At 35.8% G+C, this 22,902-nt stretch overlaps 1 protein-coding gene across 7 annotated transcripts in view; it reads right to left on the bottom strand.

Annotated features, from left to right (window-relative positions):
- Gria2 (glutamate ionotropic receptor AMPA type subunit 2) overlaps positions 1-22,902 on the bottom strand; it is a 127,905-nt gene that overhangs the window by 6,622 nt on the left and 98,381 nt on the right. For all 7 annotated transcript variants that reach the window (XR_006073172.2, XM_076574291.1, XM_076574290.1 and 4 more), the window contains exons 10-12: positions 21,426-21,632; positions 20,583-20,953; positions 16,147-16,345 (exon numbers count right to left, since the gene is read on the bottom strand). Coding sequence is in view for 6 of the 7 variants with exons in the window: in XM_076574291.1 (XP_076430406.1) it covers positions 16,147-16,345; positions 20,583-20,953; positions 21,426-21,632 (777 nt within the window). In the remaining variant the exon portion in view is untranslated. The remainder of the gene's footprint in view (positions 1-16,146; positions 16,346-20,582; positions 20,954-21,425; positions 21,633-22,902) is intronic.

Consider the following 22,902-nt stretch of genomic DNA (forward strand, 5'->3'; position numbering starts at 1 on the left):
TACATAAAGTATTTATGAAAAAGAACATCACAAGGATATTTTTTATTGCTTCAGTCCTAAATATTCTATTCTTAATTAGAGGCAGAACAGAAATCCAGAATTACTCGATCAGGAAGTAGTAGGCAGAGAGAACAAACTGGGAATGGTGTGGTCTTTTGAAACCTTAAAGCCCGCCCCCAGTGACAGACAACCTCCAACAAGGCCACACCTCTTAATCCTTCACAGCCTACCAACTGGACAAGTATTCAGATACATGAGCCAATGGGACCTTTGCTATTCAAAACACCACTAGGTCAAAAAAAAGTGTTATTCTTTTCTGTCTCATTGCTTTCATGTCTGGCAAGTGATTACATCTATATCCCCATCCTTCCTCTGGGAGGTAGCTTTCCTTGATACTCTATTCTTCTGCTGATATCAGAGCCAAGCTTCTTTGGGCTTCAAATGATGACTAAGATGAATGGCTCCCTATGAGTCTTCTAAGTTTTCAAAGTCAGGATGAGACTGGTGATACATCTAGTTTTGTGAGTTGAGAATCCCCTAGGGTCTTACCTTCTCCAGTATGAGAAAACGTTTTGTTATTGTTGTTGTTGTTGTTTTGTGTTTTTTCTTGTTTTGTTTTTTGTTTTTTTTTTGTTTTGTTTTGTTTTGTTTTTTTTGCAGTAACCAAACTATGGCATGTAAGCCAGTCTTATTAATTGCACTTTAATGTATTTTAATTCTACTGGTTCTGTTCTTCTAGTGAAGCATGACCAATACAGACACTAACTGATATCTTTCTAAAAAATAACATTTTTAGAGAAATATTTATTGGCCATTTAAAGTATTTCTAAAATAAACAGTAATTTTTCATTTGAATATTGAACATCATAGTACTCTTTGTCTCAAGATTAAGCTATTCCAATGACAGATAAGAAAGAAGAAAAATAGTGTTATTGAATGAATACATTTCATAAAAATTAGTAGATTATAAAACAAAGGCAGTCTTCAAAGGAGACATTTAATACTTTCCATACAAAGCTAAAACCAGCTGCTCGTGGTCTGAAAGGTCAAACAATTTTACATATTTTTCTTTGCACAGTTCTCACAAATGACCTTAATCCTCTTTAATAAGGTGACTTTGAACACTCCTTTTTGTTATTCTAATGTATTACTAGAAGGCACAGTATCCAAAATTCAAATAATAAACTTATTTTAACAGTCATGAGATTTGAGCATTCTTATTATGCCATGGAACTTTCACATTCTAACCTAAAGTTGACAAAAGTAAGGTGAAGTCAGTTCTTCAAAAATACTGTAAGACAGTCTTACAGAATTGCCAAAGATGCCATCCCAGGATTCCAAGCAGCGTCACGTAGGAACATAGTTTAGTTTGGTGAAAAATCTAATGTCAAATGCAATCAGAGTAAGAGCAGTCTTTGTCTCTGCGATTAATAACTCTACGTTGCCACTGCCTCAGTAGGACAGGTTTGTTGCCATTGCTGTTCAGTGGTCTATGGGATGAGAAGTTTCTGGTGTTCCTCCATAAAATATATCAACATTATTTCCTTAATTACTGTTTTTATTAGCTAATAATTTTTTCCTAAATCATGCAAACATGTTTCTATTACTGACAATATTCCCTTTTGAGATCACAGATTCAGAAGCATTCTCTTGTCAGCCAGACTTCCTCTTTGTTATGGTGTACAGCTACAGGAATCTTCCTCTGGGAATTCAACTGGGAAGTTTAACTTAATGATAATCACAGCATCTCATACAGATCAGCTTCCTTTAAAAATGGTAATTCATTGACTAGCTGGGGATTAGGTAAGGAAAACTAATCTCTGCTTGCTATTGGAAGCTGATTGACTTGTTTATCATTTATCCTTTTTCCTGCCTTTTTATTAGCCTCTACTGAAATATTTCACTGTGTTTGATTTTAGTTACATTGACAGTCTTAATCAACTCCAAGTCTTCTCTAATGTGAGTTCTCACAAAAATGTGATGTTTAAACATTTGGAACAAATTATACACTGATGAAAAGGGTTTCAAAATAAAATTGCACAAATATTTTATCTATTTATTCATTGAATTGATCAATTATTCTGAGAAAATATCTGAGGTGCATTAAAGCATTAAATTTAAAATGTTTTATAAATGTTGATTCCCTTTGTGAAAGCCTAAATGTTCCATTTCACTCATAAAACTTTCCTTTTCCATATTAGATTGAAGAGTTTTTCCAAAATATGAATGTATTATTTCTAAGGTTTAAAGCATTAAAATGCAATATATAAAATAAATATATTGACACAGTATTTCCACTGAACATTTTAGCAGCTGTCTTCATCATCTCCAGTCATCAGAAAGTCTGTGCATCTCCAATCATTGAGGGAGTCAGTGTATCTGACACTTCTTCATCTCAATTCTAGACCTACAAGCTCGCTTAGGTTAACTGAGGTTAATTTTATTTGTTTTCATAATAATTTTCTTTTTTAATTTTAATTTTTTGAGATTATAATACAATTATGTCATTTCCTTTCCCTTTTCTCTCTCTAAACCTTCCTGTGTATGCTCCTCTGCCCTCTTTCAAATTTATGGCCTCTTTTATCCACACACACACAGACACACACACACACACACACACATAAATATCTTAAATACATAAATACAACCTGCATTGTCTGCATAATGTTACTTACATGTCCATGTTTTCAGGACTGACCTGATATTGCATAACTAATTGAAATACTCTCCCCTGGGGAACACTACTATTCCAAATCTCAGCATTCTGTAGTTGCCTACAATTCTTTGTCTATGATTGAGTCCTCATGAACCTTCCACTTTCCAAATGATAATGGCTCTTTGTGTCATCCTTGTTCAAAGTATGTTTAGGCAGCCTGCCATGTTGGTGAGACTCCATGGGTATGGCTTCTGACATTTCTCAGTCTTAGGAGCAAACTGCCTATTCTTCTGGATCTTCCTATCTTTCCTTCCCATCTTCTGTAATAATCTCTGAGTCTTAGTTGCCTGGCTTGGTTTGTAGATAGATCAGTTAGGATTTGGCACCTAACTGTATTTTTTATTAATTGTGATTTTCTGTAATGGTCTCTGTTTACTGCAAATAGAAGATTTCTTGCCAAGGGGTAAGAGCTATGTTTATCTGTGGATATAAGGACAATTATTTAGAGTGTAGTTAGGGGCAGTGCTGGCTTACTAAAGTTGTGGTTGTAGGTTCTCCACTAAGATCCGTGATTACACAAGCCCTAGGTAGTGAAACGGGTTTTCAATAACAGGCATGGTTTCCCTCTGTTGATCAGGTCTGTAAATTTCCAGTAAGATTAATGTGACACTTTAAGTAACAACAATTTTCAAGTTGTTTTTTAAATGATTAGTACTAGCATAAACACATGCTATATTCTAGTAAGAGCAAGACTCAGAAAAATTAAGAACTTTTCCTAAGTTGGCAGTTTGTTAGTCCATAGCAGAATCCAGAATGAGATGGTTGATACCTAAATCCTTAATAAATATAAACACATACAAAACCATAAAAATACTCAAGCATAGGATTTAGATTGACAACATTTTCCCACAACAAAAATCCTGGGAATATTCTTATAAAATTATAGAAAGTCCACTTAAATAGACGTGTATTATATATACATATCATAGATACATGATACACATATGCGTTATATGTTATTAATCAGTGCTAGGGATCAAGAAAAAAAATTACTAAGGTACATTGCAAGCCCAAGAAATTATATCATCTCAGTCAGAATGAGGAGTAGTTAATGATAATATTTGTGAGTAAAATTTTAATCTTATAATTTTCTAAACTATAAATTTATAGTTTAGATAAAACAGTAAAACCTGTAGCAAATGGAATTGTTTATGAAGACAAGCACAGAGTTTCAGAAATCCTTTTCAACAATAGTTTGGAAGATGAACTCAATAAATGCCATAGCTTTTCTGATATGAAGAGAACTATGGAGCTTGTTTGTAAATCAACCTCTTTGTCTTGAGATGAGAAAGCCATCAAGATCATCATGCAGCAGAGGGTAATTTTCTGCAGACTGAGAACTGACCTAAGAGACACTGTAGTTAAGAACGTTGACCAAACACAACTCATTTATATCAATAGGACACTGCAAATGTGTGTCTGTGTGTGTGTGAATATATGTGCATGTGTGTGTTATAACAATGGAAAGGCACATACAATTATGGAAGAAGAATCGTTTGTTGACTTATGCTTTAATTTAAAATCTTCAAGGTTCATTTGTGTGATAAACAAGCCAACTTTAACATCTCCTGGCTGTTTTCAGGAAACAAGCATACCACTAGATTGTATTGTATTATGTATCCAGCCACTTTTATTTAGCAAATGCCTTGACTCGTCTCACTCATAGACTGCAGTGTACTGCTTCAATATTCTGGGGCTTCCAAATCAGAGAAAATCTTAATAACTTGTGATTTTGGAAAAAAACAAACAGACTGAGTCTAGTGAGTGTGTGTGTACATCTGCATGGGTGTGCAGTACTACACTGGCATGCTACACATGGGGAGGTCAGAGATTGACCTCAGGGGTCTTCTATCAGTCTTTATGTTAGTTCTTGAGACAGGGTCTCTCACTGACCCTGGACCTCACAGAGTCCTCAAGAGTAGCTGGCCAGGGGATTTGTGAGGCTCCCTGTCTCTTCCTCCCAACACTGGGATCATAGGTGCACTTCACCATGCCTGCCTTTTTACCTGGGTGCTAGAGATCAGAATTCAAGCTCCTGTACTTATTTGGCAAGTAATTTCCCAACTCAGCCATCTCTACAATCTATTAACTAAATGCATAAAGACATTTGGAACACAGGAAAAATCCAAAAAGACAACCGGTTGTGAATTCAGACAGCATACCGAAACGAGTCCCTTACTAACTTAGACTGCAGCTGCTTTTTCTTGCCCATTATCATCACTCTACCTGCCTCACTTGGAAAGGATATCTGTATTTGGGGATAAGGTCCTAAAGGCAGCAATCTAAGTCTTCCTGACAAAATGACCAAGGATATTTCATCCTTAAGCATCATCTTCCACCTAAATTACTTAGCTAAATGATGTCACACAAATCTTAAAAGGTCTTATAATAAAAAACCCAGAGCCAGATATTGGGATGAAAGCTGCAAGATCAGAGAAGCAGAACTGACAGCCACTATCTCACCTCTATGAAATCCACAGCCTCAAGAGAGCGAGTTCCCATTTCCTAACACCTTTCTGTGTCCTGCCATATTACTTCCTGGGATTAAAGGTGACTGTCACCACTGCCTGGTTCTGTTTCTCTCATGTAGCCCAGTGTGGCCTTGAACTCACAGAGATCCAAACAGATCTCTGCCTCCCTAGTGATAGGATTAAAGATGTGTGTGCCACCACTGCCTGACCTCTATGTCTAATTTAGTTGGTGGATTTGTTCTCTGATCCTCAGGTAGGCTTTATTAGGGTACACGGTATATCACCACAAAATTCCACTTTCTTTTTTTTTTTTTGTCATATCAATAATGAATTTATGGTAAAGAAAAGTACTTGAAGCTGAGGATGAACACTTACTCATTGTTTTGGTGGGGGGTACCTGTGCCCCAAAGGAAAAGATAGTTGCAAAGTTCAAGGCCAGAATGGGATGGACAGTAAAGATACTGTTTCAGAAAACCAAAATTAAACAACCAAAAATTTTTTTGTATAAAAATTATATAGGATACCTAAACTCTTAAGAAAAGACAATTTCATGTATTTTATATTTATTTTTATCATATGCTAGCCATGTAAAAATAAAAAATGGAAATCTCTTTCATGATTAAATTACCTAATTTTGATAAGTTTAAATATTTGTGCCTGCCTAGAGTTTTGCTTTAATTTCATTTTATGGCATTTTATTTCTTCCATTTCCATTTATTTTTAAAGTTTGTGTTACTCTACAAAAATGAGGAGTCACCTTTACAATGTGCTTTGGATGAACACTTATTAAGATTCTGAACAAAACTGTGCAGAAATGTGAATGATAAATTACTTCAGTGTCATATCTTCCTTCGAATACTAAAATTATAATCGAAAAGATTCTGAATTTTAGAAACAAAGTTTATATTTAATTTTGATTTTATTCTGATAAATCAAAAAGATGTCACAGTTCTATTTTTTCTCTGCTCACAGCCCTCAGACATGTTTATTGTCATGGCAACTGATGTGAAAAAAGATCTAGTATAAACAGAGAGAGAGAGGTGATTCTTTTATAAACAAGGCAATAAAATACATCAAACCCGAAATCATCTAAGATCCTCGTGCATTGTTTTATGATACACATCTTCCTTCTGAAGCACATAAACTAGCATGTTTAAGCATTATAAAACGGGAGCATTCTTGAATTATGTCAGCATTGTAACTTGTACTGAGAGATTGGCGTCAGCATTTGCTGTTGTGAAAACCAATGCTTCTTGTATGATGTGTATGCTTGTGTATGGTCCCTAAGTAAAAACTTCCTGTGTGGTCTGATCACAGAGCACTCAGCCGGTGTAGCAGGGGGCAGTTTCTAAACGACCCAGCTGGACACTCAGAGACCAATGACATTCATGGAAAATGGCTGTGGGACAAAGATAACCCATGTATCCTGGAAAAAGCTACTAGTTTGCTCAATAATCATATTTCAGTAATAAAATATAGACCCTCCTCAGTACTTGGACTGCTGAAATCACATGACTTAAGATAGCCTCCTGTCCACGTCTTTAGCCTTCTCTTCCTAAGAAATCTGAGGATCACTGCATGAGTCAACTGGTCCCTAAGCAGGGCAATTACTTTTAAGGGAACCAATGCTAAAGCCTCCTGAATTTTGACCTTTTCTGCAGTGTTCCAGCCAGGTTGCGCTGAACAGCGACAGCAGTGCAGACTTGTTCCAGGCTTTCTACGTCCTTAAAGCCTTGAGATGAGTAAAATCCTTCCTCCGATGTTCTGTGGGGTGGTGAGAAAATTAAAATGACAGAGAAAGAAAATCTGCCGACCAGGAGGAAATGATTTGACCTTGTTCTGGGTCATCTAGAGAAGGTACAGGTATGCTGGAGTTGGCACTTGGGTAGATTATCATGCTGTAATCAATCTACATAACATGAAGGAAGCGAAATCTTAATAGATATGACTAACCATGCATGAATATCTTTGCCATGTTCACTGTACTATTTATTGCTATGTATTCACATTCAGCATTTATTTAATGCCTGCAATTTTAGAAGCTATTTACATATTTAAACATGTGTGAAGGACTACAAAGGATCTCTTCTAGTATGAGTAACATCCTACATATATAGAAATATATATTGTAGCAATATATGGCTACACTCAATTTCCAAATTATTTGAAAGCTCTATGTATGTACAGCTGATATGCTAAAAATCAAGAGATACTTATTTCTGCCTCTACAGACATTAGTGATCTTTGTAACTCTAGCACAGAAATCATTGGCAGAACTGAAAAACATAGGAAAAATAGGAGGGTTTACAAACTAGTGAAATCTCTATTATGCATGTCATAGGAATCAAGAAATTATAGTGTGTCTTTGCTACTTGCAAGTAGCAAATGTAAAAATTGTAACATTATTGAAACAGTACTTACTAGTCAGTAAGTAAGCAAGCCTGTAATGACTAGAACACATTTATTTGTGATCACACTTGCATACTTGATTGGATCAGGGCTGTTAACCAGAACCTTGTGTGAGCTGGGCAAGAGCTCTGCTTCTGCTTCGGAATTACACCCCTAAGGGGTGAGCCCAATTGTGCACTTTTATTTTGAATCCTGTTCTTCCTAAGTGTCATGGTTTTGAATTCATTCTGTAGTCAAGGTACACCTCAAACATGTAACCCTTCTCTTTCCCTTTCCCAAATATATGTTTAAAGACATATACTTCCCAAGCCCAGTCAATTTAATGTAAATATAAACAAAACAAACGCATTCAATGTCTCACATACACAGTGACAAAACATTTTGGCCTTAAAGATAATCTCTGTTGAGCCCAGATCCCATCCCTGGGCACCAGCCACTCCAGGGAAGACCTGCCCAACTTGGCCCCAGGTTCTGGCTACTGGGCAGGTCCCCTTCTAGCTCCACCGGGAAGGATCCCCTTCTCCAAGCCCCACCCCCACCCCCTGACTTCCCTTCTGGACCAGAGAGGGCTCCCATCCTGCCCTGGACTTCCCTTCTGGACAAGAGCACACATCCTGCCCCGGACTTCCCTTCTGGACAAGAGCGCCCATCCTACCCCGGACTACCTGTCTGGACAAATGCTCCCATCCTGCCCCAGACTTCCTGTCTAGATAAGAGCCCCGGAGTTCCCATTTGGACAAGTGCTCCCATCTGGACAAGAGAGAGAGACTTCCTGAATCTGTCAGCTCTGTCTGAACCAAGTGTGCTGATAAGACCAAGAATGAACCACAAGGAGATGGGCAGACGTCAAGGCAGAAGTACATACAACAAAATGAAGAGCAATACAGCATCACCAGAACCTAGCCTGCCTCCAACATCTAGACCTGAACATCAAAAATTGGAAGAAGCAGAAGAAAGTAGCCTTATGAGTAACTTCATGAAGAAGGTAGAGGCTTGTGTAGAGGAAAAGACAAAAAAAAAAAAATGGGAAGAACACTATAAACAACTAGAGGAAAGGGCAAACAAATTAGAAGAAAACAATAAAGTACTGAAAGAAAATCATGAAAAAGCAATGAAACAAATAAAGGAAACAGTCAAAGACCTGAAAAGGGAAATAGAAAAAATGAAGAAGACACAAACAGAGGGAATGCTGGAAATAGAAAATATGAGTAAAAGATCAGGAACTTTAGATGCAAGTTTAACCAACAGAATGCAAGAGATGGAAGAGAGGATCTCTGGCATTGAAAATACAGTAGAAGAAATAGTTTTATCAGTCAAAGAAAACACTAAAGCCAACAAAGTCATGAACCAAAATGTCCAAGAAATTTGGGACACCATGAAAAAACCAAACCTATGAATTATAGGGATAGAAGAAGGTGAAGAATACCAACTCAAAGGCACAGAAAATATATTCAACAAAATCATAGAAGAAAACTTTCCCAACTTAAAGAAGGAAATGCCTATGAAGATACAAGAAGTCTATAGAACATGAAACAGACTAGATCCCCAAAAAAGTCCCCTCGCCACATAATAATTAAACTAAACGTACAGAATAAAGAAAGAATATTAAGAGCAGCAAAGGAAAAAGGTCGAGTGACCTATAAAGGCAAACCCATCAGAATAACACCTGATTTCTCAATGGAGACTTTGAAAGCCAGAAGGACCTGGACAGATGTAATGCAGACACTAAGAGACCATGGATGTCAGCCCAGACTAATATACCCAGCAAAACTTTCAACCATCATAGATGTAATGAACAAGACATTCCAAAAAAGAAGAGAAGTACACACACACTACCACCAAAAATAACAGGGATGAACAATCACTGGTCATGAATATCCCTTAATATCAACGGACTTAATTTACCTATAAAAAGACATAGGCTTACAGAATGGATACAAAAGCAGGACCCATCTTTCTGCTGCATATAAGAAACACATCTCAAATTCAAAGACAGACACTACCTAAGAATAAAAGGCTGGGAAAAGACTTTTCAATCAAATGGTCTTAAGAAACAAGCAGGGGTAGCACACCATGGAACTTTCTCTAAAATCAACCACATACTTGGCCACAAAGCAAATCTCAACAGATACAAAACAATTGTAATAACCTCCTGTGTTCTATCAGAACACCATGGTTTAAAGTTAGATTTCAACAACAACAAAAACTACAGAAAACCTACAATCTCATGGAAACTGAATAATGCTCAACTGAATCACCAATGGGTTAAGGAAGAAATAAAGAAAGAAATTAAAGACTTCCTAGAGATCAACGAAAATGAAGACACCACATACCCAAACTTATGGGACACTATGAAAGCAGTGCTAAGAGGGAAATTCATAGCACTAAATGACCACATAAAGAAGTTGGAGAAATCTCACACTAGTCACTTAAAAGCACACCTGAAAGCTCTAGAACAAGAAGAAGCAAAGTCTCCCAGGAAGAATAGATGCCAGGAAATTATCAAAGTGAGAGGTGAAATTAATAAAATAGAAACTTAAAGAACAATACAAAAAAATTAATGAAACAAAGAGTTGGTTCTTTGAGAAAATCAACAAGATAGACAAGCCCTTATCCAAACTAACCAAAAGACACACAGAGAGAATCTAAATCAACAAAATCAGAAATGAAAAAGGGGACATAACAACAGACATTGAGGAATCCAGAGAATTATCAGGTCATATTTCAAAAACCTCTACTCCACAAAACTGGAAAACCTAAAAGAAATGGACAATTTTCTGGATAGGTACCACATACCTAAGTTAAATCAAGACCAGATAAACTATTTAAATAGTCCAATAACCCCTAAGGAAATAGAAACAGTCATTAAAAGTCTCCCAACCAATAAAAGCCCAGGACCAGATGGTTTCAGCGCAGAATTCTACCAGATCTTCAAAGAAGAGTTAATACCAATACTCTCTAAATTGTTCCACAAAATTGAAACAGAAGGAACATTACCATACTCCTTCTATGAGGCTACAATTACCCTGATTCCTAAACCAAACAAGGATACAACAAAGAAAGAGAACTAAAGACCGATCTCCCTCATGAACACTGATGCAAAAATACTCAATAAAATACTGGCAAACAAACTCCAAGAACACATCAGAACAATTATCCACCATGATCAAGTAGGCTTCATCCCAGGGATGCAAGGATGGTTCAACATATGAAAGTCCATCAATGTAGTACACCATATAAACAAACTCAAAGAAAAAAACCACATGATCATCTCACTAGATGCAGAAAAGGCATTTGACAAAATCCAACACCCCTTCATGATAGAAGTCTTGGAGCGATCAGGAATACAGGGAACGTATCTAAACATAATAAAGGCAATTTACAGCAAGCCAACAGCCAACATCAAATTAAATGGAGAGAAACTCAAAGCAATTCCACTAAAATCAGGAACGAGGCAAGGCTGTCCACTCTCCCCATACTTATTCAATATAGTACTTGAAGTTCTAGCTAGAGCAATAAGACAACATAAGGAGATTAAGGGGATACAAATTGGAAAGGAAGAAGTCAAGCTTTCCCTATTTGCAGATGACATGATAGTATACTTGAGTGACCCCAAAGATTCTACCCAGGAACTGATAAAACTTATAAAAACCTTCAGCAACATAGCAGGATACAAGATCAACTCAAAAAATCAGTAGCCCTCCTATATACAATGGACAAAGAAGCTGAGAAGGAAATCAGAGATACATCACCCTTTACAATAGCCACAGTAACATAAAATACCTTGGAGTAACACTAACCAAGCAAGTGAAGGACCTATATGATAAGATCTTTAAGTCCCTGAAAAAAGAAATTGAAGATGTCAGAAAATGGAAAGATCTCCCATGCTCATGGATAGGCAGGACCAACATAGTAAAAATGGCAATTTTATCAAAAGCAATCTACAGTTTCAATGCAATCCTCATCAAAATACCAACAGAATTCTCCACAGACCTGGAAAGAATAATACTCAACTTCATATGGAAAAACAAAAAAACCCAGGATAGCCAAAAGAATCCTGTACACTAAAACAACCTCTGGAGGCATCACAATCCCTGACTTCAAGCTCTACTATAGAGCTACAGTAATAAAAACAGCTTGGTATTGGCGTAAAAACCGACATGTGGACCAATGGAATCGAATTGAAGACCCTGACATTAACCTGCACACCTATGAACATATAATTTTTGACAAAGAAGCCAAAAGTGTACAATGGAAAAAAAGATAATCTCTGTTATTGTAACTCACTGGTAACCATGATTACTGAATTGTGAAAAGAACACACTCACAGATACGTAGAAACACACACACACACACACACACACACACACACACACACACACACACACACACACAAACATACAAATGCAGGGAAATTTCAAATGTAGCTCATTCTAGTGAGAAACAATTGCATCAATACTATGTAGCCATCATTTATCCTGTTTCTAAACTACAAAATGTCTATGATGTTGAGTAACAATACTGTAGTTTAATGCATTAAGGTCAGAACAATTCTGGTATTTGAAAATGAGAGTAATTTAGGCTCCTTACATAAGGGAGGAAGAATCTTTACTTTGACATTGATTTGGCATGTTTTTCTTTCTTTTATTTTTTTCTGGCACTAATAGCACTAACACATACCACTTGGTCAGGGAGTACACCATGTGCCTCATCCTCCCAGAGGTGACAACTAGAAGAAACAATTTGATTACAGTGAGAAGGACCCAGAGTATACAGGAAGAAACTCCCACTCCCATTCTCAAAGTCAGTCATTGTCCTTTGTGGACTGATAGACCTGTGGTAGGCTCACAGAAAAAGCTGTTGCCTGCTCTAGATTCTAACTTGCTGTGGGAATGTAACAAAGGCAGGTTCTATAAAAAAAAAATCATTTCCTAAACAAAATTATAGAACTAAGATCTGCCCTATTTTAATGAAGAGAAATTATCAAAATTGAAACTCTAAAAATAGTAGTTTATATTTGAAATCCTAATTCCCTCCTAATTATAGTACGCTACAGTGACACTCTAATTAAGTACAATTAACAACTCCACAGCAGGTCCACAGAGAGAAAGCTGTAGATATATAGAGGCCAATTCTAGTCCTATACATCTCAGTTTTTACAAGATTGTATGCTACTTTCCCTTTCTTGCAACAGAAACTAAATATTGATGTTGATTTATTGCTAAGCCTTGAGGAGAAACATACATTTTAAATTAGAAAATTTAGAGCTTAAGCAACACTTCAAAATCTGCTATGGACTCAACAAACTTCAATAAAGTAGTATTAACAAAACCTAATTTAATATTAAATTATGCATGTGAACTCTGAAAGTACTCTAGATTTTGATTGAAACAGCTAATATCACCATAGTACAAAAGAGAGCACTGTAAACTAGAAATTTAATGTTACTTTTACATTAACAAAGTTAGTTTATGAAATTGATAATTAAAATTAGATTCATATGTAAGAAATCCAAATTGGATTTCAGAAATGGACATTCATCTTAAATGTTCTTAAGTCTTATTCATTTTTTAGCTGTTATTTAGTTTAGATGGTGTCTCTACTTCTCAAATTGTTTTCCCCAAACCTGAACTCAAATCTTGCTATCGCTAAAACAGACATCTGTCATGGTTACTAATAGATGCTCTAGTAGAATGAATAAAATTCCAAATTTTAAAATAATTAAAAAAAGGAAAAGCTAGCAACACAATGAAATCATGTCATATTAGAACAATTCACCAGGTCTTTGATCAGGTAGAAAAAAAAATGAGGTGGCCAGAGAACAAAACTCATGAGCACATCTCAATCCACTTCCTCTATTCCCTCTTCCTGGTAGACTGGCCATCATGGCAATCAATTTGCCAACTGTAAGCTTGCCTAGAATATACCTGACTTGAAAATTCAAAATCCCTAGAGCTAAAATATGGTTGAAGAGAAAAGCCACGATGTAAGGTGAACAATAAGCTCAGGATGAAAAGTAAACATTCCCCTTGAATCCTCTTTCTTTCCCAGCAGTGTAAAATTTCAACTGCACTCAGCCAATAGACTGAGGATTCATGGGGAAATGTTGACAGAACAAATATTTTGGCTTTAAGATGTCTAAACTAACTATGTTTTGCTCAGTACATTTCACACAATACTCGGTAGATTGGAGTTCCTTGCTTAAAGGGGATCCATCACCGATTTTCCTTATACTGAAGCATGTGAGAAGGAATGAGATACCTTAGTTCCAGCCAAAAAGTTACAGTATCCTGGAAAAACCACAGGAGCAGACACAGAAGGAAATAATTTCTAGTATTATAGCATATGACTCCATTTTTAAATATTAATACAAGTGCCATGTGTGTCAAAAACTAATCGTAGACTAGCAAGTCTTTAATTTAATCTAACTTGGACTTGGAGAGATGATCCTTTGAGGACGATAAATTTCAAATCACAAACATGTCATGTATTTCAATGAAAGCATTAGTGCTTTTCTATTTGGTGGTGTATTTATCTTATATTCCCTTTCCTGACTGGAACACAATAAGTAGTAATCTATAAATATGGTCAATCACACAGCATCTTTCTCTAGCTAAGAAGAGCTTCTGCAATGCTGTATACACCAAGATCCAGCCAAGGCTATTTTAAGTTCCTTCCAAAGCTGCAATAAGAGATTCTGCAAGGACCTGCTCACATTTCAGTCACACAATTACAGTTGGTGCTATAACTTCATATAATCAAATGTGGATATGATCAAGAATAGAACACAGACACTCAGAAATGAAGCCAAATGCCTGAGTGTACAAGATAAAACAGTAAAGCGCCCCTTTTAGCTCCCAGAAGGCATCAAGTTCCCCAAATTATCTGGCCATTGATTTAACAATGTATACAAAGCAAACAAACCTATTACCCACGTATATTCATGAGATAGATGTTACCATAACAAAATATACTAGCAATAGAAATTTTATTTTTAAAGGCTTATTTGGTCAGAGTTCTGGAGGTTAAAAATCCAAGAATGAGCAGCAACATCTGGCCTGTTTATAGTGAGTACCTCCTTAGCTGTATCATAACATGGTAGAAAAGAAAAGACAGAAATGCCCATTTGAAGAAGAGACCAAATGCATGGGAGCCCTCATTTTATAACTCTATAATCATGATAACCACTGGACCCTAACAAGAGTCCTATAACAACACTCTTAATCTTTCCCAAAGCAGTTCCAGCAGTGACCCAATCACCTGTTTCTAAATAAGTAAAACGAGACATACTTGAATAAGGACTATAATTCTTAAACCTTTATTTTTAACTAGTAAGTGTGCAGTCTTCTGCTTAATGCATTAAAAGTATTATTATAGTCAAGCCAGAGAACCGCTATATCAAAGGATCCATTCTCATCTATATGTTTAGAGGTGAGGCTAAATTGTAGTAAATAGCAATCAGTGCCACAACTTTCGGATTTAGATCTGTAATAAAGCAGATGTTTCTGCTAGAACTTATTTCATACTATCATTGAGGTGCTAATAAAATCACTGCCTTTCCTTTTTCACATATCCAGGTTATTGTTTACAGTAGCTACAGTTCTGCTCCCAAGCACACTTCTTCCCATCATAACTTGGTCCCAGCTGAAAATATCAGGACAAGAGACCTCAGGAAATGCAAGATGAGAGTATAGAAATTACAGTCTACCTCACTGACACCTGGCATGTTGAAAGTCTTTGTCCTAATCTTGAAGCAAATTGGCAGTCACCTCACAAACACACTGAGATGTGTGAAAAGATATTTTTTAGCTATCAAACCATATTATGTCATATTTGTTGGCTTACTTAAAAATATTGGCTGTGTGAAAATATATTAATATAATGAGTTCTTTTGCAAATATAATGAAAACATGAAAGAAACTTATTCTAGCATCAAACCTTATCTTATGGTAGATTAAAAGAGAAAAGTTAACCTACATCTAATAGACTCATTTTAGTTGTGTTACTTACTGTAAATGTTACAAAGTTGAATACTTTTCCATAAAAGATTTTCACAGAAAATTCAGAATTTATGGCCGAAAATCTAATCTGATTCTTAATTCTGAAATAACGTACTGGATACAAGCATGATTCTCTTCATGACAAAATATACATTATAGATGTCGCCATACTTATACAACATGAGAGAAAGCTGCAGCACACTTTCCCTAGAAAACAGTAATACCCTGCACTGTATTTTGCTTCAATTTTGTTCCCAAGGAAGGTCTATCAATTTTTATAAAATTAAGATTGCGTAGCAACATTATTTCTTCTGAGGAACCAACAATTAAAAAAAATGTGGAAGCATAGCTATAGTTGAATATGAGGAAAGTCTGAGATAGAGACAGACCAAGAGCTGAAGCGGAGACAGTTAGAGACAGCTGGTTCTTTCCACACGGTACTTTCTCATGGACCATGGGGAAAAGTGGGGGGATAATTTATAGGTGTTAAATTTAGTAAAAAACAAAAAACAAAACAACAACACAGAGACTAAAAACCAGAATCACTTACCCTGAAAAACTCTTTAGTGGAGCCAGAGTCTAATGTTCCATAAGCAATTTCTGTTTGCTTAGACAGATCCTCAGCACTTTCGATGGGAGACACCATCCTCTCTACGGTCAGGAAGGCAGCTAAGTTAGCCGTGTAGGAGGAGATTATGATCAGGGTAAAGAACCACCACACACCTCCAACAATGCGCCCAGAGAGGGATCTGATAACAAGTATGAAATGGATTCGTAAAGTGAAATGAATGAACTAATATAAAACAAGTTAGCATTCATCTTCAAATAGCTATTTACAAAAAATTCACCATATTATATCTTGCAATATATCTTTTAGTTTGTGAAACTAGAAATTACTAATCATTTTGGTCAAGGAGTACAGAGTAATGAGATTGAGATCTGAGGATGTATCCAAAGACCTATTCTTGGGATTCTCCCATAATTATAGACTCAAGTACTTGATAGTGTAAAATTCTACAAGAAAACAACTTCAAGAAATGTACAAGTAGTTCATCTAATATGCATAATACTTCATTTACTCATGATATAAACACAAACAAGAGAACCTAAGAACAGCATCAAAGTTCATAATAAAACAAAAATTAAGAAACTGTGTATCATAAATATAGCTTTAAACATAAAAGAAACTCTCCCTTTAACGCAGCCCACCCCCCACCCCACAAACAAGCTCAGTTCCATTAGGTTTTGGGGTGTGCAAACATATAGGTATTTGATACAGTACAGGAGAGAAATGGAAAAATGAAATGATACTAAAAGTAAAACATAACTCTTAATGAATATAAATCAGATGCCTTCATGGTGTGGACTGCTCTGACCCTGTTCCTTTGTGTTTCCTGCTTAAGAGAGAAAGAAAACTCAAAGAAAACAAATTAGATATTTAAAATTTTAAAAGGTATAAATCCCTAATGTGAAGTATAAAAAGACAGCAGTTTTGTATGACTATATATACATATAATGTTTTTAAAAGCTTAATAGATTTCCAATATTTTACTTGAAATATTGAAGGAGATAAATACAGTTTTGTAAATACCAATAGAATTTGTGGTGTTACTTTAAAAGATTTTATGGGATTCTGCATACAATTAAATATTTGAGGTAGCAGCATTTCTAAAATGTCAAAACATGAAAATTGGGCAACTTTTGGGCAGAATCAAATCTATTGACTTTGATACAACTGAGACAAGATAAAATTTTGGATAATTTGGGGAGAATAAACCACTTGCTTAATACAAAGGAACTAGATGATTCCAAATACTGAAAGGTTTAGACCATCAGTTGCTTAAAAAGAAAACCTGAAGGAATATAATTTAGCTTTCATGCTAAAGTCAATATAAAATATAAAGATTTAAATTAACATGATAGGAAGGGAAGGTTTAAATATTTTTCACATGGAATCTAAATCAAGTATTTTATAAGCATTGCTTCTGGAAAACCCTGATATGGACACAGCCATCCTCCAATGTATCCTATCTGTTCAGGTAGCAGGATAATTAAAGGACACAGACCTTGAACTGAAAGGGCAGACTCAGAACCTGGCTTGCTCAAATCCTACAACACTAAGGTTGATTTTTGTTAAATAAATTTGACACTGCACCAATCTCCTACTTGATTAAGAATTGTGCTCATATGCCATTCTATTCTAGTCAGAAAATAAAAACTAGTTCATATCACTTTTCTTTTATTCTCGTGCTTAAAAACATTATTGAGAGTAAATATTTCAGTACTATTTTGAACTATATTAACTGTAAAACATTTTTAGATTTTTATCACTTATCTTTAACTGTTTTAAAACCAACGATTAATTTTTCTGAGAGTTCTGGAGAAATTTTATTAAGAAGAGAAAACTTGATTTTGATTTGTATTGAAAGTTGCCACAATCAAAAACAAAGGTTTTACTTTTTACTTTCTATCGCATTTGCTAAAGAATGTGAAGGCAGAAACGCTGATTTCTTCTTAATATGCATCACATGATGTTTCAATGGCATACGATTTACATATAGAGATATTGTGGATATAATAAAGCAGGCTGAAGAATAACAATAAACATTATGGTGTATTACTTTACTAATTTCTATGTTTTGAAAAAGTATTTTATAATGAAGAGACACCAATCTTTCTCTTTCTTTTTTTCTTTCTTTCTTTTTTCTTTCTTTTTTTTTTTTTTTGTAATTTCGGGCAAGTTACAGTCACTGAACTCAGTAAATCATCCTAGACTATAATTCCAATGTGTCTTTTCAACATTCTTAATGGAGCTCCATAGCAGATTTTACTTGGAAAGGGTTGATGGATGCATTCTCAAATACTTAAAAGGGGTTGCAAAGTGGTCTGTTCACTTTAAAGTCTTTTGTTAAGACAGTAATCCACTCTGCTGCTCTGCCTTGCAGTGGCCATAGCTGCATTCTAAAACATTGTAGTGTAGTTCATTCTTTTCTTAGAACAATCATTACATTTACCAATGCTGTTTCAGGTTCAGTTTTAAGTGCATATGGAACATAGCAGAAAAACAACTGCATTTTAATGATATTTATTATATCTACATATTCTGAAATAAAAAAAAATCAATAACAAGGGAAATACCCTAACTAAAAACCTGTTTCTTACTAAGAAATTAATGTTATGGAGAGTGAACTATAGTGAGACTCAAGAATGAAATTAAAGCACAGAACAAAACATCCTATTTTGGAAGCAAGTGTAATAAAAAAGAGAAATTGTTTGAATGCCGCAGTGGACCCTGAGATGTTCTAGAATAAGTGTGCCTTCCATTCCAACCAAAAAAGCAAAAGGTTTTCTGGTGCTTAGCAAACGCTAGATAACAAAGCAGCTGTTTGGCCATGCTGTGAGTGGGAGGTGGGAAGGCTCCCAGACCTGGTCTATCTCTGGGAACACAGGACAGTGTCTACTTCATTATAAACCCACACATACTTCGGATTACCCAAAAGACAGAACACAATGTGTTCCAGCCAAGCACAACTGCCTTTTACTTAGAATTATTGTACCACAATTCAGTGGTTTTACCAATGCTAAACCAATAATCTAGGGTTTTATGGACCAGAGTGTCCTCTGACTCCTCAGTTTTGTTATTTTTTTCTTCCTTATTCTTGGAAACAGATCTTCCTATCTTTAACTTAAATCAGATAACTAAATATAGAGATGAGAGTCTGACCCTTCTCCATGTTGTCAGAGTTTAACTGTGTACCTTGGACCATATACTCCTTTATGCATGTCATGCAAACATAGAATATTTACAATTCATGGAAGGCCTAAATAGAATTCACTGTGAATGTGGAGCTAAGATTTTTCTTTTATAAAGATCTATATAGTTTTTTTTCTTTTTAATGTGACTTTATAATGCACTACCATTGGTGCTACTGACTATCAGAGAATAAGTGTTTAATAATTTCTGCCTTGAGGGTGCATTTCCCTCTTCTCAGCCAGTGGAAGATAGTAGAGCACTTAGAAAACTATGCATTTTTGAGATGCTTATATTCATTTTGAAATTAATTGCTTGTAATTCACCAAGTACTCAAAAACTAACATATTAATGAATTACCATAAGAAAGTCACTCCCTTGGCTAGTCAAGATCATCTTTGGAATCAAAGGAGGTTATTCGAGCTCAAATTGAACTGCCCCAGAAGACAAATAACATCTTGGCTTTAAATGTCAATGATACTACACCAGCAGAAGCAGGATTTATTTGTCTGAAGAGACCCAAGTAGTTTTCATTCATGTTGTAACATAAACAAAAGCAACTGATGAGTTCTGACAGATATATGACAATTAGGCACTTTAGCGTGAGATATTCATATCCTGATGTGAAAGAGGTGTGTGAGTATGTACATTTAATATGGCCCAGGCATTTGCAGCAAGTCATTTGTTTTCCCTATGCATTTCTAGATACTTGAAAATGTATGATCAACCTTTTTCACAGAAGCCTAAGGTTTAAAAAGTTTAATTGTCTCTCTCTCACACCATTTTCATGAATTGATGTTAGAAAAAATAAAGAGATGAAGTATGTTCAGATGGAGTGTTGTCTAACAAACTGTTGACTCTGTAGGAAATAGCTAACATCGCCCATTTTCCCATATACAGGTCTGTGGATCAACACAGATGACTGTAAAATGAGAATATGCAGCAAAAACACGGTACCCCTCCAAGCAGGCATGGAATGATAGGAACCTTATGCATTTTATAGCCTCTCCATGGTGTATATAATTTCACCAGGGAAACACATGATCAACATTCAAGGAACATTGCTCAAGTATTTCACAGGCTTACGCCAATGGTAAAAATTTGTCCTCTAAGCATCTTAAGTTGCTTGGACATGTGGTTGGCAGCTGGTGACATCTTTATAGTGAATTCATAAACACCATGAATATCCGCTTGAGACCTAAAATGCACAAAGTTGAAACAGGTGAGTGACCAACCTTGGCGAAATATCGCATCCTTGCTGCATAAAGGCACCCAAGGAAAACCAGAGACTATTAAAAATCCCAAATTCATTAGTTGATTCACTACTTTGTGTTTCTCTTCCATCTTCAAATTCCTCAGTGTGCCACTCGTAGGGGCTAAATCTGCTGACCAGGAATAAAACTACACTGACCCCAATGTAGGCAAACACAATGCACATCCAGATCTCATAGGCTAAAGGATCAAGAAAGGAAAAGACTCCTGGTTTGGACTTCTGAGGCTTCTTGATCATGATAGAGATTCCAAGACTCATGAAGGGCTTGGAGAAGTCAATCACCTCTTCTCTCACAAGGGTGATAGTTAATGGAGCAATTGCAATGTCAGCTTTCTGTAAAGGAAAGAAAGGAAAATAACAGGACCCAAAATTGTGATTAGAAATGATACATAACTAAAACTTGGAATGAAAAGGGATGGAACTTATAAAATGGTAGTAATTAAGGCTCTGGTGCTAAAGAATAATTAAAAGGGTAATGTATTTATTTACCTAGTAAAACAGACAAATAGTTTACCTATCTGACTTGGCTAAGTTCATTACACATTTCTTGCAATATACCCTTGAATCACTGGGATAACCTGTGTGCTTGAAGACAGGTAGAATGCATGTTTCAGTTAATTTTCAAGTTTACTTCTTGCTTCTGCCTCAACCTCTCAAATTCTATCACAGAAATAAAACAGTTTTTTTTCTAGAGTGTCATGGAATGGCAACAACTGAGATATGGTTATTAAAAAAAAAAGAGTGGCCATTCTCTCAACAGTGGTTCAAACTGAATTACTTTACCTATAAAGAGATATATACTTACCCCATACACAAGTTCTCCAACCATACCATTCCAAATTTTGGTGTCTGCATCCCTGGCCCCATACTTGCCATCCCCAACAATAGTCAGCTTGTACTTGAACCCACAATGTTTGGCAATTTCTGCTGCTAAGTCAACACAGTAGCCCTCATAACGCTCATTTCCTTCAAGCATTTCATGATTTTTCTTCATCATAACATATGGTGATTCCTAAAAGAAAAGACAATATGTTCACTGATTATCATACTGAATTTTTTAAATACTGTTATTATGTCAAACTCCTTAATAATTACTTGTTATACATAGGTATATGTTAGACGTAGATAATACAGTAGACTTTGAAACAAAAATGTATAGGCATAGTGCTTCTACAACCAAGCTCCTTCAATCTCTATATTATTGGTCACTAAATGGTTTATCATATCAGAGTAAGATACCCAAAAGCTGTTAGCATAGCTCCCTCATTTTATTTGTAATTATTAAGTATCAGAGAGAGAAATTTTGCTCAACAGCTGCTATGTTCAACTTTGGGTCTACCATACCCTTCTTCAAGTTTAAATGAACACCAGCTCGAAGAAGCTGAGTTCAGGCAAGATCTGTGTTACTGCTGTTCCAAGTACAAACTTCATGTAGGGAAAAAACCTGCATACACAATGATCCACAAAATGAAAATGGTCATTGTCATGGCAACATACTGATTCTATTTCTGAAAGCTTCGTGTCTCACTTCATCTATGAGACATAATACACTAGAAGGATGGTACAAGTATAGCTAGAGAAGCTCTCTCACTAGAAGCATAGAAGAGAGAAATCATGATGAAATGATTCAGCAAACCTAATATTGTCCACTTTGGGGTGTTACAGAACGTAAATCTAATTGAGTTACTGGTTCCTTTCAATAGCATGATTAAGGTGGGAATTCCCACATGTCCAACTCACACTCATTAAGAGAATTCCACGTGCCACTAATGTTGTATCTAAATCTCTTAGAAGTGTATCTATATTTTCATCTCATGTTGTTAGGATAATGAATCCACCAATTTATAACCTCACTATTAAGTAAAGCAGTGCACAATCATCTTATCTCAAAACAATGTCCCTTAGTGAATTCCACCTTCTCCTCATCCCTTGCTTAGCATTGGATTCTCGTGATCCACATTTCCTTTCTTTCAATACAAATCCTAGATGGTCTACAACCAGACAAGCTTTGCCCCACTCTCTCAATAGTCACATATTTGGAACTAGGCACATGGCCACTACTCAGTTCAAATGAAGGGTATAAGGAGATCATACTTGTTTTTCACTAAGAATAAAGAGGGGCTAACAGCATTATTAGATCATAATACCAAATGGGAGGGTGGAGATGAACCAGAGTGGGGTAAGGTTTGAAAAGAAATGTGAAGAGCAAACAAGACTTTGCTCTGCTGTTCACTTGTGTCAACAGCAGGGTATCAGCTGTCAAGATAGAGTTCAGCCTTCTA

The sequence above is a fragment of the Peromyscus maniculatus genome, chromosome 6, assembly GCF_049852395.1.
Source record: "Peromyscus maniculatus bairdii isolate BWxNUB_F1_BW_parent chromosome 6, HU_Pman_BW_mat_3.1, whole genome shotgun sequence".
In the NCBI taxonomy this organism is placed as follows: domain Eukaryota; kingdom Metazoa; phylum Chordata; class Mammalia; order Rodentia; family Cricetidae; genus Peromyscus; species Peromyscus maniculatus.